Here is a 19,344-nt window from a genome sequence, read left to right as displayed (position 1 = left end):
GACTGCATACACTGTCATACAGTATGAAGTGAAGTGACCACATACACTGTCATACACACAGTGTGAAGTGAGGTGACCACATACACTGTCATACACACAGTGTGAAGTGAGGTGACCACATACACTGTCATACACACAGTGTGAAGTGAGGTGACCACATACACTGTCATACACACAGTGTGAAGTGAGGTGACCACATACACTGTCATACACACAGTGTGAAGTGAGGTGACCACATACACTGTCATACACACAGTGTGAAGTGAGGTGACCACATACACTGTCATACACACAGTGTGAAGTGAGGTGACCACATACACTGTCATACACACAGTGTGAAGTGAGGTGACCACATACACTGTCATACACACAGTGTGAAGTGAGGTGACCACATACACTGTCATACACACAGTGTGAAGTGAGGTGACCACATACACTGTCATACACACAGTGTGAAGTGAGGTGACTGCATACGCTGTCATACAGTGTGAAGTGAGGTGACTGCATTGTCATACACACAGTGTGAAGTGAGGTGACTGCATACACTGTCATACACACCGTGTGATGTGAGGTGACTGCATACACTCTCATGCACACAGTGTGAAGTGAGGTGACTGCATACACTGTCATACACACAGTGTGAAGTGAGGTGACTGCATACACTCTCATGCACACAGTGTGAAGTGAGGTGACTGCATACACTGTCATACAGTGCGAAGTGAGGTGACTGCATACACTCTCATGCACACAGTGTGAAGGGAGGTGACTGCATACACTGTCATACAGTGCGAAGTGAGGTGACTGCATACACTCTCATGCACACAGTGTGAAGGGAGGTGACTGCATACACTGTCATACAGTGCGAAGTGAGGTGACTGCATACACTCTCATGCACACAGTGTGAAGTGAGGTGACTGCATACACTGTCATACAGTGTGAAGTGAGGTGACTGCATACACTCTCATGCACACAGTGTGAAGTGAGGTGACTGCATACACTGTCATACAGTGTGAAGTGAGGTGACTGCATACGCTGTCATACAGTGGGAAGTGAGGTGACCACATACACTGTCATACACACAGTGTGAAGCGAGGGGACTGCATATGCTGTTATACAGTGTGATGTGTGCTGACCACATACACTATCATACACACAGTGTGAAGTGAGGGGAGAGCTGAGCTTGGGCATCTTAAAGTGTTTTGTTTATCTACCTGCTATACTGGGAAGACCAGTTAGACTTAATGATTTTGCATTTAACCTTTCTTTAATTTTCTGTAAAAAGTCAGATTGATAATTATAAAGCTATATTTTGTACATAAGCATTTCTAAATGTTCCCTTGCCCTTCTGTGGTAAGTTATTGCCTCATTTATAATGTTCAGTATCATGAGATGAGGAGAGAACTAGACCCAGCTGTTCTAATGAAAAATTAATGTAGAGTTCTGTGATTCAGGAGTTTGTTTCACTCTTTTTCATTAGAAATTAACCTTTAGGATATGGGATAAGAAAGTCTTATTTGAAAATTTACCTTACAGAGAATTATGGGAAATAGTTTTCTTTGTTTTCTGTCTCTGGAGAAAGGAGACTTGTTTAGTTTCTTTTTTGGTGGTATTTGTTTTATTCTTTTGGCATGTTCTTGCAACACACCCCAGGCTGGCCAAGAACATGTTCTACAGCCCAGGCTGACCTCTAACTTAAGAGTCCTCCTGCCTCAGGTGTGTACTGGCATGCCTGCCAGTACAGTTTCTTTCCAAATATTTCTGGATGGTGGTTGTATTTGTTTTTTTGAGACAGAGTGTCATGTACCTGAGGCTGGCCTTGAACTCCCTATACAGCCAAGGGTGACCTTGAATTCTGATCCTCCTGCCTTTGCCTCCTGAATGATAGGATCACAGGTGTACCTCACCACCCCTGGTGTTTATGAGGCTGGAGATGGAACCCAGGGCTTTGTGTAGCCCGGCAGGCACTCTGCAAGCTTAGCTGCAGCCTCTCCATTGGATGGTGTTTCTTGAAGTCTCTTCAGGAAGTGATAGCATGGGCATTTACTTGCTTAGTTGCTCTGGTGTAGGACTAGCTTTCCATGCAACTGCCCTTTGTGAAACCACTAATCAGACTAACAAAGCTTAAGGCTTCTGTGAGTAGAAATTATCAGAATACAGTTTGTAAACTTGCCTGTTGTTTTGTTGCATATAATGTATAATAGGAATAGTCTCTGAATCTGGAAAATTACAATATGTTGCATAGTATTTTTAGTTATTGCTGCTCTCTTCCTGAGTACCTTTTCTACTTCTGAGCACATTTAATTTGTTATAGGCAGTATTGTGGCTTCATTCATCTCTGCCAGCAGTTCTAAAGCAAGATTTGAGAAATAGGGATTTGGGGCATGACTAACTAGAGAGTTCAACTGAGTATTTGAACATTAAGTGACTTTCTTTCCCTTCTCCTTCCCCTATTTCTATTTCTAGGTAGTAGAGAAATGATAATAAGGGTTCTGGAACTGCTTACAGAGGATACAGTGCTGACTGGACAGGCAATTTCAGCCACTCTCTGGGATGATAGCAGCCTTTTTGCTATAGATATGGTGAGAATCTTCATTTTCTTTAGCATATGAGTGCTATATTTTAAAAACATTGATTCTCTTAGGTTGGCTTCATTGTCTTATTAGTCTCTGAAAACCCTTTTATTTATTTTTTTTCCTTTGTTTCCTCCCATGTGGTTGGAATTTTCAAGTTTTTCCTTTTATAAAAATCAATTTAATTTTGCCTTTAAAAAACTATTACATTATTTTATTGGGGGCTCACATGTGGAAGTCATAGGACAACTTGCTGGGAATTAGTTCTTTCCTTCCAGCTTGTGGGTTTCAGGAGTTGGACTCAGGTTGCCAGACTTGGCAGTAGCTGTCTTAGCAGTCAAGCCATCTCCCCATCCCTACTTCTGAATTTTGAATTATAGTTAGAATCTCCTCATAAATTAAAAGCTACTACACATTCCTAAAGTCTACATTTTTGTATTTCAGGAATTTTTCTCATGTCTAGGTTTTATACATTTCTTATTTATATATGTGTGCTTTTGAATGTTTAACTTGCTTTTGAACTAAAATAAGCTGCACATGTTTAATATCATTCATAGATTTTGATATAGGTATACACTTGTGATATATGTTAATTTGGAGTCTCTAAAATTTTATGCGGATGAGCTCATTCAGTTGTCTACTTTTTTGTGGATCTTTTGGTATGGTGCGTGGATGCACAGTTGTGTTGCATGTCAGTAGTTCTTTGATGTTGGAGTACTATTGCATTATGTGGCATCTGCTGACCTGTTGTGCTGGTTAGTTTTTGTCAGCTTGATAAACCTAGACATACCTGGGAAGAAGGAGTCTCAACTGAAGATCTGCTTCCACCAGATAGGCCTTTGATCATGTCTGGGGGCCATGATCAAAGGGAAGGTTCTTCCCTCTCTGAATGGTGCCATTCCTGGATGGCTGGGCCTGTGCTGAGTAAGAAAGGTAGCTGATAAAATAAACCATTTCCAACAGACATTACTGTTGGTTATCCTATGTTCTAAAAATTGCTGTAGTGAGGGCAAGAAGTCAGAAGCTCATCAACTGAGAGACTTTCAGTCGGGACCTTAGCATGACTGCTTCTTCTCCAGCTGATCTCTGCTGCATGCTGTAAGCCCCAGCGTACATTTGATGGCGTTGCCTTTGTTTGCTCTCTTAGTCAGTCATCTCTACTGATTTGGTGGTGCTTTACTGTCTGTCTCTTGCTCCTGTTTATCTGGTTCTTTCTATTTGTTTACATTTACTTGTTACATACTTAATAAACTCACTCACTTGAAACCTAAAAACAGAAAAAAACCAAAAAACAAAAAAGTAGCTTAGTGAGCCAGGGGAGCCAAGCCAGTAAGGAGCATTCCTCTGTGGTTTCTGCTTCAGGCTTCTGCCTTGGCATCCCTCATTGGTGGACTATGTAACTATACTGTGTAAACTAGAATAAACTTTTCCTCCCACATTGCTTTTGGTCATGGTGTTTACTGCAGTAACAGAGATCAAACCAGGATACTGTGGCCGTTCCTGTGGATCATTTCTAGTTTTTAGTTATTACACTTAATGTTTCTGTGGATATTGCAGATGCTTAGCATTTTATCCAGCATTTAGTATGCTCAGTAAAAAAAATTTTTTTTGATAGATGTGTAATACTATGTTACTTACTTTTAATTTAAATTTCCCAAGTGACAGAACCTATTGACCACTTTTTGTAGCTCCCAGTGAACAAATCTTCATGTGAAGAAACACTTATTCCTAAATGTTTTGTTCTTTTTCTTTTTCTTTTTTTTTTTTTTTTGGTCTTTTTGAGACAGGGTCTCCCTGTAGCCCCAGCTGGCCTGGAACTCACTATGTAGACCAGGCTGGCCTTGAACTCACAAAGATCCACCTGCCGAGTGCTGGCACTAAAGGCATGCACTACCACGCCCAGCATTTATTCTTTGTTCTTTTTTTTGAAAATAATATTTTTATTTGTTCTTTGAAATCTCATATGTTTATGTCACTGCAAATGAAGTTTGGAAATTCATTGTTTGAATTCCTAGAATATAAAAATACAAGTGAATTTTGTCTATTCATCTTTTATTCTCTGATTTTGTTGTACTAAGATAGCATTATCTCTTCTTAGCCAGTTCAGATGCCCTTTAATATCTTTTTGTTTTCCCATTGTACTATGGGAGTAGATGTGCTGAGAGCCTTGTTCCCTGGCCTAGGGAACTAGTCAGTCTTTTTTTTTGAGGGGGGGAGGGGTCTTTTTGAGATAGGGTCTCCCTGTAGCCCCAGCTGGCCTGGAACTCACTATGTAGACCAGGCTGGCCTTGAACTCACAGAGATCCGCCTGCCTCTGCCTCCCGAGTGCTGGGATTAAAGGCGTGCGCCACATGAATGGATATTGGATTTTGTCCCATTTTTTTCTGTGTCTATTAAAATAATTCTTGGTTTTTGAGAAGTTATTTGTTTATGTACTTGAGACACAGTCTTGCTAAATGACCCATACTGGTCAGGAGCTCAAGATTTCCTGCCTCAGCTTCCCTAGTGCTGAGATTATAGGTATGTATCATCGCATCGTGCCTGGCTGAATATTGTACTATGTGTCTTGCCTTTAAAAAAAAAATTGTCTTTTTATAATTGGGATCTGTTCTAACAAGTGGTTAAACTACGTGCAGAGCAGTCTCATTTCCATGAGGCCTATTTAAAGTTTGCTAGAAAGGGTCTCCAACATTGGTGTTAAAACGAGGCAGTTTTGGTCTCCAGTGGGCGTTTGGCAATGTCTAGAGACATTTTCACGTGCCTTAGCTAGAGTGGTGCTAGCATCTAGTGGACAGCCAGGACAGATCTTCAGAAGAAATCTGTTTTTAGCTGAAAGTGCTAGTAGTGTCAAAGCTGAGGATTCACAGTCTTAGAGTAACCTCTTTAAATGGGGTTTGACTCTAGTCCTGGGTGAGTTATGGCCCCCTGGGACCCCTACCAGATATCTGGAGTTATTTTTGATGACTTGACTCTGACTAGTTGAGGCTTGAATCTTTTCTTGTCCTGTCTGTGTCCTGGGATTTGCTCACTTGTAAAACTCAGTGGTTAGACTTGGTCCTCATTTATGGAGTTTGTAGCTGCAACTCAAAACACCTGTCTCAGTAGAGACCGCTGGAGCTGTGCATAGCTCTCATGTCTGGTCCTTTGTCTCACAAGCTCTCATTACCTGAACTTCCACCTTAAGCCATTATGACTGTTGGACTCCTTGTATGTCGCTTGTCTCTGCTTGCTATGTACTAAGTGTTTGCAGACATAGTAGGCCCTTCATTTCCTATTTTTCTTCCTCCTGACATCACTGTCCTGAACAGTTCACTCTTCACTATTAATTGTTTTCATTATTTTGTGCAATTTATTTGTTGTTTCTTAGGAAAAAGAATTAGTCCTTGCTATTATTTTATAGCCCAAAGTAGAGGTTTTAAATTATGCTATTTATTACGCAATGTCCTCACTTCCTGGAAGTTACCAGGGTTTTAATTGTTCAGTTCTCATAGTGTAGATTCTGGATCTGTCTTAGAATCATTCCATGTGTGGACAAATGCCTTATTCTTTGCTCTTTCTTATTTCATCTGGGGAGATCATTTCAGAAATGTACAATAGCAAGAATGTTTTAATATTCAAAAGATCTGTAGGCTATCATAGTATGGTTATTATTATTATTAATTAGTTTGGGACTGGGGATTGAACCAAGGGCCTTGCACATGTTTTACAAGCATTCTACTACTGAGATACAACCTCAGCCCCCAGAATATGTCCTTACTGGAAGCCCTATTTTTTTTTTTTTTTGACATTTCAATGTATCACAAATCATTTGTTATTTATATCTTTTATTTTGAAGTTATTATCTGATAAATTTATGTTTCCTGAATAAATGATATTCTCTCCTGTTGATATCAGTTGATAATGTTCATTCTCTCTTTGTTTCCTTTTTTGATTATTTTGCTATGGAAGTATAATTTACTAGTCATATAGAAATATATATTGCCTTTTAAAAATTGTTTAGTTTATTTGTTAGTGCTGGGGATCAAACCCAAGGCCTTCCTAGCCTGGGCAAGTTCTCTACCATTGAGCTATATCCTCAACCCATATGTTGACTTAATAGATACTCAGTTTTCTTTGTTATCATGATTATGTCTGTCTATATTTTAAGCTTTGTTGTGGGCTTTTAGAATTCCTTATGAACAGAAGTCAGAACATAAAATGTAAATAAAATACATAATATAGATATTTACATAATACTAGTACATATCTATATTAGTTAGCTTTCTGTCACTATAATGAAATACTGGAGATAATGTGTCAAGTGAAAAAGGTTATTTTGACTCACAGTTTTGAAGCTTCCAGTCTGTGATTGAGTGGACTCAGTTGCTTTGGGCTGCTGGTAGGTACACTTGATAGCAATGATGGGAAGTTTGTAACATTATCCTGAATACCTCATAGCTAGGAAGCAAAACAAAAGGGGAAGAGGTTGAGGTTCCTTAGTCTCCTTCAAATGAAAGTTTCTAATGGTATAAGGGTTTTGACTGGGCCCAACCTCCCAGTAGTGTCACTCTGCGGACCAAGCCTTTAACACATAGACCTTTGAGAATGTTAAGCATTTAAATATATAGCACTGTGTGTACAGATATCTAAGTTTTTATTTTTATTTTTTAATGATACATGTGTCTTAAGAGAAAAAATGACATATCTTAATTGGTATGTTTTCAAGCCCTTCATTTTCTTTTACAAAAAGTATTTATGTGTATGTTTATTGTCTGCATGTATGTAAGTGCATTTGTGTTATACAATGCCTATGGGGTTCAGAAGAGGTCATCAGATCCCCTGGAACTGAAGCTACGGATGGTTGTTAGTCGCCACATGGGTGCTGGGAACTGAACCTGGGACTTCTACAAGAACAGCCAGTGCTCTTAACTGCTGAGCCATTTTTCCAGCTACCCCCCCCAAATCCTTTAAAAAAAATTTTATTATTTTATTTTTTATTTTATATGTGTTTATTTTATATGTGTTATTTTATATTTTTTATTAAAAATATTTTATTTTTTATTTTATATGTGTTGCCTGTGTATATGTAAGTGCACCTGTGTCATGCAAAAAGCCCATCACTTTCTGATAGTAGGGTTTTGTTTGTTTGTTTTTTTGAGACAGTCTCATGCATCCTAATTTCAAGTATCTCTGATTAAGGATGATCTGGAACATAAGCTCCCATCCCCAGGTTTTGCAGTGCTGAGGATTAAACCTAGGGCTTCATGCATGCTAGACAAGCACAGGACTGACTAAACTACATCCCTCATCCCTAATAATGGTTCTTTATCTTGCTTTTTCTTTAAAGTAGTCACATTTTTTTACAGTACATTTTTTAAAAAGGAGATTTTCACATATTGAAGCTTTTCAGCAAGTGATTTTTTTTTTTCCACCTAGAAATGTGAGGAATGGTTTATCAGTTGCTTCTTAAATTAACTTAAAGATTCTTGGCCAGAACATTTATCTGTGAAAGTTAGTCATTCACTTTCTACTATTGGCTGCTGGTCTTTTCTGATTTAATGAATTATTTTTACTTTAAAGGTTAAATCTGTTGTATAAGTACCAATTGGTATGTTAGAAATGCTAGATCAAATATTGCTGCATGAAGTTATATATGACTTATTTAAGAAGATAAATACTTCCTTGGGGGTATTTATTATTTTTATTTTATGTGTATGAGTGTATTGCCTTACATGTATGTAAGTGCACCTATATTGTACATTGTCCACAGAGGCCAGAAGAGGTCATCAGAGCCCTTGGAACTGGAGCTGTGGACTGTTGTTAACCACTGTGTGGGTGCTGGGAACAGAACCTGGATCCTCTGCAAGAGCAGCCAGTGCTCTTAGCCTCTGAGCCATCTCTCCAGCCCCCTATTCTATTTTTGAGAATTCCATACATGAATATTGTATTTGCATTATTTCCATTCCTCTCAGTCCCCCTCCTTCTTCCATGTCCCTCCAACTCCCTCTTGATTTTTTGTTCACTTCTTTGAATACTGTTGTTACATGTACATACATGCATTTATAAATACACACACACAGAGTCCATTTAGTGGTGCCCATGTGTACCTGTGTTTAGGGCTGCCTACTCTGGATTAGGTAACATCTCAGAGCTAACCCCTGGAGAAAACTGATTCCCCCTTCCTCAGCATCCATTGATTCCCTGTAGCTCTTCATCTTGAGGTAGGACCCATGAAATTTCCCCCATCCACTTTGGCATGTCAACTGGTTTTGTCATTATACAGATCTTGTTAGACTACATTTTAAATCGAGTAAAAAACTAAAATTCCTTAATGTTCATACTTCTGTAAACTTAGCATGAAAGGTAGAGGTGCTAGAGAGATGGCTCAGAGATTTGTAGAGGACCTGGGTTTGATTCCCAGGACCCACATGCCGACTAACAACTACCTTTAATTCCAGTTCCAGGGAATCCAACACCCTCCTCTGGCCTCTGCGGGTATTATATGCACAGGTGCACTTACATACGTGCAGGAAAAAAACACATAAAATTTTAAAAAGATGAAGGGTAGAATATTTTTTTTGAGTTATGAAAGGAGTAGCACGCTGTATTGTTATCAATTTAGAAATTAAGTACTTGGGGCTGGAAAGATGGCTCAGTGGTTGGGAATGCTGGTAGATCTTGCAGAAGACCCGGGTTCGAAACCCAGCACCCACATGGCAGCTAACAGCTGTCTGTAACTCCAGTCCCAGGGGATCTGACAGCCTCTTCTGACCTCCGCCCGCATTGCACAACATGGGTGCACTTACCGACATGCAGGCAATACACGCATACACATAAAATAAAAATAATTAAAATTAAAAAAATTAAGTACTTGACGATATATAATCAATTATCTATATTTCTCCAAATAGTTCATCACTTAACAGTCCTTAACACAGTTTAGTAATGTTTCCCTTAGAACTGAATATTCTTATTTCACTTGAAGTAAATAAGAGAAAACTTACTTTGTTTTTATTTAATAGATCATATCTTGATAAGAATTTGTCAAACTTAGATTGTCCTAGAGTGCATTATTCTTTTTCCCATACAAAATCAAGTCTGCAGTTTTCTTTCTTTGCATGGCAAGTCAGATCAAGGAGTCAGACCTGTGTCTTTTATTCAGATACCTTCATACTCCTGGGTTGCCCTCCTTTGTTTTTGTTCATTTCTTCCCCATGTCACTGCTGTCACTGTAATGCACTGAGAAGCACTTCTTGCCCCATCTTCATGAAGAACTGCTTCTGGTCTCAGCTAACTTGCTATGAGCTGCTCTTTCTTAGTTTGCAGGTTATTTTTGTTTCGGGTTCATAGATACTGTGTTGAGACTAAGGATTCCAGTGCCTATTTTTAACAGTCTGCTGTACCATGTTTTTGAGGCTATTCTTTACCAGGTACTTTTTGAGGGCATGTCAGTGTATTTAAAATATATTTTGGTCTATATTGCCATGACTTGGCAAATTAGTTTATTTATGCTTTATGTTTTTCTTTATATTTTCTGTATACCTTTCAATTTCAAAGGCATAATGCCTATTTAAGTAGTCAGTTTCATGGAAACTTAAAATGGCAAGACGTTTTCCACTTGAAACAGCTTTATTACCTGAAAAGAAAGTTGACATTTGATAATTTTTATTTTTTTAGTAATTTGGCTTGTTTTATTATGTAGTAACTTGAGGATACATCTCTTACCCCTCCCCCATTATACTTACCTTTGTATTTGACACTCATTAATTCTGCTGGACACATAAAGAGGTGTCTACAAAGTGTGTTTCCCAAGTCAGAAAAATTAAGCGCTGGAAACAAGGAGACATTTATAGCTCATTAAACTTTTGTACTTTTTTTTTTTGCCTTTTTGAGACATGGTCTCCCTGCTGCCCCAGGCTGGCCTTGATTTCACAGAGATCCACCTGCCTCTGGAATTAAAGGCATGTGCCAGCCTGGCTGTTTTGTGTGTGTGTGTGTGTGTGGGGGGGTTTGAACCAGTGACCCCTGCACAGTGATGATTGGGGATGAGTAAGCGTGCCCTTTGCCAGCCCTTGCTGCCCCCAGTACCGGGGACACTCAGGCGCAACAGGGAGCCTAGTCAAGCAGGGATTCATTTATTGCAGGTGTTACAGAGCTTATAAAGGCATCTGGAAATCCCCCTCCTCCCTGAGGGTGTATCTTAAGGATGGTCACGCAGGCTGATGGTCCTTCAGACTTTCAAAACAAGTCAGGCCCCGCCCCAGTAACTTCCTCTCGGACCTCTGCAAGGTGGGGCCTTTAGGTCCCCACACTTTTGTACTTTTTGTTATCAGATATTCACTATTTTGAATAAGGGAAGTAAGTTTTTGTATCGGTTTGCTAATGATAATATTTTAATAAAGTTTTAACTGTTCTCAATGACATTTGAAAAATTACTACTAAAATTGCTAAAATTGGCCTCTTACTCAGTTTTGTGTTGTTTGAATGGTTTCAGAAAGAGAAGCTGATCCTAGTGTTGGGATCCCTTGGAGAAACCATGTGCTGTCGTAAAGCTAGCTTTAGCTTGGAACAAGCAGAGGCAGTGCTGGTGCAGCACAGGATGGCCTTTGTCAGCATTGCACTGTTCTCAGTCCGCCTGCTACAAACGCTTCTCCCTGTTGAAAAGGTAAGGCAGACAGTGATGCGTGCATGTCCTTTACTGAATATTGTAAATAAATGGCCACTTCCTGGTGTGAAGGAATTCCATTTTAGACTATTTTCCAAATTGATGTGATACAGTGATTTAAGAGAGACATAGAATGTGTGCTGGCACATTGAATACTTTTAGAAATTAGGTAATTTTTCACTTTCATGACTGTTTTGAGTATGTTTTAATTTTCTACATTCATTTAAATGAATAATTTTCACTTTAATCGATATTTATTTGATTGCCTGTAGCCAGCTATCAGGATTAGAAACTAATGTAGAACTGAATAAGTTAGAGTTGGTCTAACAGAACTTAGTCTTGTTTAAAAGACAAGGCTTGCTGTTATCTAATATATACATTTATATGATTGACTTAACTGGTTTCTTTAATAACTTTGGGGTCACATAGAGGATAAGGCTCGTATCTTCTATTCTGATTTGTTTTCTCCTGTTAGCCTAACCTCTTAAGCACATACCAAACCTCATAGTTACCTCAGCTATTTAGAGACAGACATGCACATTTAAGTAGTATACTTTTTTCCCCCCTCAGAAAGGCTGCAAAATCTGGCTTTTATTTATTTATTTATTTATTTTAATATATATTTTTAAATTGTTTTAGAAGAAGCATTTCATTACAGTTTTAATGTATTCCATAACAGTTTTCAGAGCACAGATACATATCTTTGAAAAGTGGCTATAAAATTTTTAGGTTCACTGTTGAATTAATACAGTTATACAATATTGAACTCAGTATAAACCCTGTAAGACATAAAATTGAATGAGTTTATAACCTTTAGAAAAGATCTCCATTTCATTTTAAAATATACTGTTTCTTATAAAAAGACTCATTGTTTTTGTTAATAACACTTAGTTCTTGGCGCATGCATCTCTAGTCTGTCTGTATCTGATTATTACTAGTCATAATTGGTTGCACTCGGATCCTTGGCACCTGTGTATGTCTATAAAGTCATCAGTAGATTTCAGTGGTAATGTTTACCACCTCTACTAATTAATATGACGTAAATTTTTGTACTTCCTCCTCAAATATAATTCATTTTTTAAAATTTGTTGATTTTTTTTGTGTGTATATCACACAGAATATCCCAAACCATCTTATTCATCTATACACCCACTTCCCAGATCGCGCCCTCCCATAGCCTCCCTCCCCCGACTAGAGCCCTTATACTCTGTCATCCCTGCTACTGTCTGCTGTGTTGTCAGCACCCCCAGCTGTTCCCATTACTTGTCCATCTGGTGAATCTAGTCAGCCTATCAAGAGGTCTTTGTTATAGGAAAGTCAGTTGTTCCTCATCTAGCAGCAATCAGTTGTCACTATTCCTTCAGATAAGATTGGGGTCTGTTCTTCATTTTCTCAGTTCTATGCTGGGTTATTGTCTGGGAGTCCCTTTGGCCACCCTGGCCAACAACTCAAAAGAAGGTATCTCCTATCTGGCATTGTTGCTTGTTGTGTAGCCTTTAGCTATGCATATGCACTCTAAAGAAATTATATTGGCTCCTTTAATCTTTGGTTATACTTTCCTTTTGGGTGTTCAAGGCCATACAGTTGGCCCAGATAAACCAATTTATTTTTACTCTTAAGGCCATTTGAGGATCTGTTCCTCAGGGGTCACATGGGCTTGGGAGGAGCCCCTGGCTCCTTTCTTTTCCCAGTTCCGCCTATGTGAAGATAAGTCAAAGGTCCTCCTCGACCATGGCTAAAAGTATACTAAGAGTTTATAGCTCTTAGTAGACTTTTTAAAAAATAATTATTTTTTATTTTATATGTATGAATATATTGTCTGCATGTATATAATTGCACCCATGTCCTGCAATGCCCTTGGAGATCAGAAGAAGGCATTGGATCCCCTGGACCTTGAGTTAGGATAGTTGCTAGCTGCCATGTGGGCGCTGGGAATCAAACCTGGGTCCTCTGTAAGAGCAGACAGTGCTCTTGACTGCTGAGCCATCTCTCCAGCCCCTTAATTAGTATACTATTTAATTGAATGGATGCTATTAAAAATTACCCATCTTGTCATTACTGCAAGGGTATGTGTTGCTCTTGGTGGTTACCATTCCTGGCAGGGTCACCTGCTGCCTCTATACAGCTAGGCAGAGTTCTTTACCCACCCACCATTTCCAAAATTCCCTGACACATATAATACATTGTTTCCAGTTTTTCAGAGACTGTGTCCTAATTAGCATATGTTAATACCATCTCTTTCTCTTGTTTTTCCTTTTCAAAACTAAAGCAGTGTGGTAGTTTCTAAGTGTTGATCAGGTTGGTTTTTTAAGACTATTCTATTTCTTATATTTGTCATTAGTTTTCTATGTATCAGTAGCATGTTCTATTTTTAGTAACTTCTGTGATTTATTGATTTATTTTGGTTTTGGACAGCACACATACATACCTCTTCAAGGTTTTGCTTGCCTCCTTTTTACAGGCAGCATAATGACGACATTTTATTTGTCAGCTTACCCAAAGCATTTAAAGAAACATGCCTGTTAGTGTTAACTACCATGGAGGAGAGATGACTCAGTGTTTAAGAGTTCATGCTTCTCTTTCAGAAGGACTGAAGTTTGGTTCCTAGCACCTACATTAGGCAGCTCACAACCACTAGTAACTCCAGCTCCGTGAGATCTGATGTCCTCTTCTGGCCTTGGCTGGCATCCCTCACACCCACACACAAAATAAAAATAATGAATCTTAAAAAAAACCTTGCTCTTTGACTCATCTGGTTAATATTTAATACTTGGTCATTTGTTTTAGTAGCTAAGCTATATACATAGTTTAAGTTAATTATATGAATTCATGTTTAAGTATGCCTTATTTTGTTTTTATTATTTTTGGTATGTCTTTTAAAAGTTCTTTTGGGATCAACATATTCCTATCCAAAACTTTTTCTGTCCTTGATATTATTAAACTTTTTTTCCTGTGCTAGACTTTATTTTAATACTTTTCTCATTTACTTTTGTGCTTTAACCCTTTCTTAAACATTGGTCTTTTTATCCAGAAAATAAAATAATCAAGTAGAAAACATTTTAATGTGCAAACAATTCATATTTATGATTTCACATTACTTTGACATTCCCTTTTCTTTTTCACTTACAGTTAAATTGAGAGCATAAATACAAATTATGCTTTTATCACTCATTATTATGTAATGCACATTTTCCACTTAATTAGGCACTTCATAAATTTTAATGAATACTAGTATTTTACCATTAAGATGTCCCATAATTTGAAAAAAATCCTTCTAGAAATCATTCAGATGTTTTTAGTATTGTACGGAGTTAGGTTTTGTCTACACATATTTATTCGTATTTCGATTAAATTCTTACTGTATTACAGGATCAAATTGAGCATGCAAAATTTGTTTTTATTACAAATGTAATTTGAAAGCATTACAGTTCCACAAGTTTTTGTAATTTCTACTGATGAATAAGTGAAAAAAGTATTGCATGGAAGAGATAATTGTCATCTTATGTGTGGGAAAATTGTTAAAAAGATGTACTTCTGAAAAGTTGAAACAAGGTGGAAATGCCAGAGCCAGGATCTCTTCTATCTATGGCTAGTTACTATTTCTAAGATTATACAATATGGTACCTTAATTAGGCCATTTAAAATTTTAAATTATTTTTAACACAGTCAAAAAACCATATTCTGTAAATGGGTTTTTTTTTTTTTGGTAACTTTTTTGTTATAGTATAGCATATGTTCAGGAAAGTATACAGTTAAATACATTTCTACCAAGTGAATGTAATGTATCTTTAAAAAGTGACCACCTCCTCAGACTTATAGATAGAACAATACCAGCAAGCAGGTCCCAGGCTTCTCTCTTCTCATCCGTTACTTCTCCTCATTTTCCCTACTAAACTTCAAGAAGAACTTTCATTAATGTGGATCAGTTTGTTTTTGAAGGTTATTTAAATGGAACTGTAAAGTATATAATTGCTCAAATGTTTGTCTTTTGAGCTTTATTACTGTTGTTGCTTATAGAAGTAATTTGCTAATTTTTATTACAAAATGCTGTTTTACTCTATTAATATATGCAAATGGTATATCACTCATTATTATCTCTTAATATATATACTCTTAATATATACTAACCATATATCTTAGTTAATATATGCTAATATATATGATTTATATCAATAATATTTATAAAAAATTTAATAGGTTTAAATATTCTTATAAATATTATTGATATAAATCATATGTGTTTTATTTCTTTATTGACTGATGGTGTGCACTGTGGCATGACCATGGAGACCAGAGGGCAACTCTTAGGAATTGATTCTCTTTTTCTGCCATGTGGGTCCCAGAGATTGAATTTAGGTTAGCAGGCTTGGCAGCAGGTGCCTTTATCAGCTGAGCCATATCAGTGGCCCTGACTATACTTTTTAAATTTTAATTTTATTATTATTTTTTAATATGTATGAGTGTATTGCTTGCATGTGTGTAAGTGCATCTCTGTTGTGCAATGCCAGAAGATGTCAGATTGCCTGGAACTGGAGTTAGGATGGTTGTTAGCTGCCATGTGGGTGCTGGGAATCAAACCCAGGTCCTCTGCAAGAGCAGTCAGTGCTCTTAACCACTGAGCCATCTCTCCATCCCTCTGACTATATTTTTAAATGTGAGATTATACACCTGAATTTGACTATTAATGATGAAATGTCTCATGTGATGATATATGAATGTTATTACTAAAAGAAAGATTTGGCTCTGTCACATGATGGTGTGGGAGAAGTCATGTCATGGCAGCTGCAGAACTACTTCCTGGGCTTTTGTGGTTCTTAGTTGCTCACCATCTGAGTTGTGCTCCCAGTATTCTGTAGAGAATATAGTCTAAATTCTTTTTTCTAATAATATTTCACATGTGCAATATATTGCCTTGTCGTTTGGGGAAACAATAAAATATGACATTTAAGACACTTATTTTGCTTTATGGAAAAATAGCATTATTTCTGTGAAGTTTAAAATATAGAACCCTAAGACAGAGCTTGGCCCTCACGAAATACTCTATTTGTGATCTTTTTTTCTTTTTTTGGTCTTTTTGAGACAGGGTCTCCCTGTAGCCCCAGCTGGCCTGGAACTCACTGTGTAGACTAGGCTGACCTTGAACTCACAGAGCTCCGCCTGCCTCTGCCTCCTGAGTGCTGGGACTAAAGGCATGCACCACCACACCCTCTATTTGTGATCTTTAAACGCCACCTACTTGTTTATACCTCCTAGAGTATGTTTCCAGACAAGACAGCCAGATCACTTGAACTCCAAGAGTGTGCACGTGTTTTATCTCCACTGTCCTTTTGTTATTTGTTTTGAAAGTCATTATTTTTTTTCACTGTTTTTGTTTCTGAAGACAAGCCAATAGCTTTAATTTGGGGGAGTACATTCATTCATTTAACATAACTGCAGTAGAACAATTTTAGTCATTATAGAAAATTGTAATTAAGGTATTTCTAGTTTATATGGTTATATCCAAATACATTAAACTGAGATCTAATAAAAAATGCTCTTCCATTGCTCAAAATTTCTTCCTTTTATATAAATGTGAGGTTTTGCTGCCCTCTGCCTGTGACTAGCCCACTAACAACTGCAGTAGAATTTCAGCTCTGAACTTTTCATGTTCACTGTGGTTTTTCTTAGAAATTGACATTTGTTGATTTTTAAATAACTTGAAGAGTATTCATATATAGGCTAAAATGTTGCTAATTGTATGAAAAATATTTCAGTTAGGCAAGCTAAATTGGTAGATTAAATGAAGGTAATTTCATCTGGGTAAACATCTGGGGAAAATAAACCCCTGTAATACTGGCCTGTGCTAGAAGTGGGATCAGAGTGTATTCTGGGAACTGCTGCTGCTGTTTCTCAGCTCACCAAGCAGAACTAAGAGTAAGAGGGAAGGTATACCAGAAGTCTTTGGGCTTTCAGTGAGATTGGTAAGATCTGATGATGGGTGTGGCTAAATGATTCAGAGCAGTACATTTTGAAGTTTAATGTGCATGCAGATCTCATAGAGATCTTGTTAATCCTGCCTTCCATGTGCTGATTCATCAGGGTAGGGGTGGGGGTCTGCATTGCTAATTCACTTATTTTATTGAATTTGGTCTTTCTGTGATCATCACATCCACCCCCACCCCAAGCAGTGCTGGGACACAGGGCCTTCCTTGTGCTTGCTAGGCAAGCACTCTCCACTGAGCCAAATCCCTAATCCCAAAAGTCTTCATTTCTAACAGACTCTTAAATAGTGTTTGTGCCATGCAAGGTTGAATTTGTGCTTTTAGTATGCTGCTTTATGTTGCTGATGTAACAGACCTTCAGCAGATGTGCACAGTGAAATGTCAGAATTCCTTCATGAGGAGAAAAGAGGAAAGAAAAGAGATGAATATTTATTAAGTGTTGTATACTCTGTTCTTTGCTTTATGCTTAATTCTCACACTGTTTTTAGTTTTCTGACTAGAGTAAAAGAATACTCCTTTAAAATATGGTGGCCATAGAGTTAGATTCTCTAGGTTATATTATTTTAGTACAATGTTAATTTCACGAGCTCTCCTTCATTTGTTCATCTTCCTAATTCTTTATAATATAAAAATTCTTTATAATATTAAAGAGTGACCAGGAAATATCTTTCTGCTTGTGTTCTTTAAATGTTGTCTACTTGTTTTTGACTCCTGGATTTGTGTTTCCAGGCACCCCTCCCTCCACACACACACTCTCTCTCACACAGGCATATATAAATTATGTATCTCTGTTTCTCTTTGACACCTTTGCTTTAATAATAATTGTTATCTTCAACTTCTTATCTCAAACCTAATTCTTTGCTTCACAAGTGTGTTCTCCCTAGACTCCTTGCTTTTTTGTAAATGGTATATTCATTCATTTTTCCAGTTGGTAGTTTATTAGGCAAAAAAATACAGTCCTCGAACAATACTTCCCCAGGATCTGAAGTACCTGAGTTGAAGTCACAGTCCTGTTTGTTCTGTATTATTGCAGTAAACTCTTCACAGGTCACTCTGCCTTCACTGTTCATTCTCTACAAATTGGTCTTGATACTTGCTTGCACTTCTCCAAGGGCTTCCATCAGTGAGAGGGTTCTTCAGAAGATCCAAATTCTCCCTTGATTCATCTCTCCCTCCAGTGTCTGTCCCTCAACACTATCTACACTGGCCTAATTGCTACTAAAATAGATCCTCTTGGAATTCTTGTACTTGCTGTCTCTTTCTGTGACTGCTTTTCCTCCAGATACGAAAGTTTCCTGACCGTTCTAAGTTGCTACTTTTTATAATAAAGATTTATTTTTTTAATTATGTGCATGTGTTTCTGTATGAGTGTGGGTTTGTGCACATGAGTGCCGGTTCCGAAGGAAGAGGCCAGAAGCTGGTGGATCTCCTGGAGCTGGAGTTATAGGTGGTTGTGAGCCACTCAGCGTTGCTGCTGAGAATTGAACTTGGGTCCCCTGCTCTAAACAAGTGAGCCATCTCTCCAGCCCCTCTAGATCGCTACGTTAATGTCACCTGACAGAAGGCCTTCCTGTCTTGCTTCCTGTCCTTCCTTCCCCAGCTCCCCCATCACTTTTCTTCCTTCTCTGTTTTTCTCATTATATAGTTTAGCACCTCTATCTACATGTGACATCTTATACATGCAGCATTCAGTGTAGGCTTTCTTCAGTGGAATGCCAGCTTCATGAGAACAGAAACTTGTCCTGCTTCCCACCGTCTTCCCAAGATCTACAACAGTGCCCAGCATACACAGGGCCAGAGGGAAGTCAGTTAATATTTGTTGAATGAATTGTGGGTGGGCAGGTAATACAATTTTTCGCACTTTACTTTTCAGTAGGAGTATTACTCATAAATTAATGAACTTTCCCTTGTTTTTCTATAGTTACTTTCTTACTAGTCTGAAGTTTTTCAGTGGTTTTAACCTAAAATTTGATTCCTTTAGTTTTTTGATCTTCATTCTTCATATGGCAGCTCTTTTAGAGACATTCTTGCTTAGCTGATCATCTCTTAATATTAGACTTTTAAGCAGTTAATGATCATTGTTAAATCATTCATGAAATAAATCATGACTATAAGCATTAAATAATCATTGTTAAATCATTAAAAAAAT

The 19,344-nt window shown here is 37.8% G+C and overlaps 1 protein-coding gene across 1 annotated transcript in view; it reads left to right on the top strand.

Annotated features, from left to right (window-relative positions):
* Nucleotides 1-19,344, top strand: part of Rttn (rotatin) — a 194,107-nt gene that overhangs the window by 28,299 nt on the left and 146,464 nt on the right. Inside the window, exons 10-11 of the mRNA XM_008824930.3 lie at nucleotides 2,464-2,579; nucleotides 11,044-11,214. Of these exons, the coding sequence (XP_008823152.1) occupies nucleotides 2,464-2,579; nucleotides 11,044-11,214 (287 nt within the window). The remainder of the gene's footprint in view (nucleotides 1-2,463; nucleotides 2,580-11,043; nucleotides 11,215-19,344) is intronic.

Source organism: Nannospalax galili, unplaced genomic scaffold (genome assembly GCF_000622305.1).
Source record: "Nannospalax galili isolate Female #2095 unplaced genomic scaffold, S.galili_v1.0 scaffold709, whole genome shotgun sequence".
In the NCBI taxonomy this organism is placed as follows: Eukaryota; Metazoa; Chordata; class Mammalia; order Rodentia; family Spalacidae; genus Nannospalax; species Nannospalax galili.
This window is presented reverse-complemented; position numbering and strand designations above follow the sequence as displayed.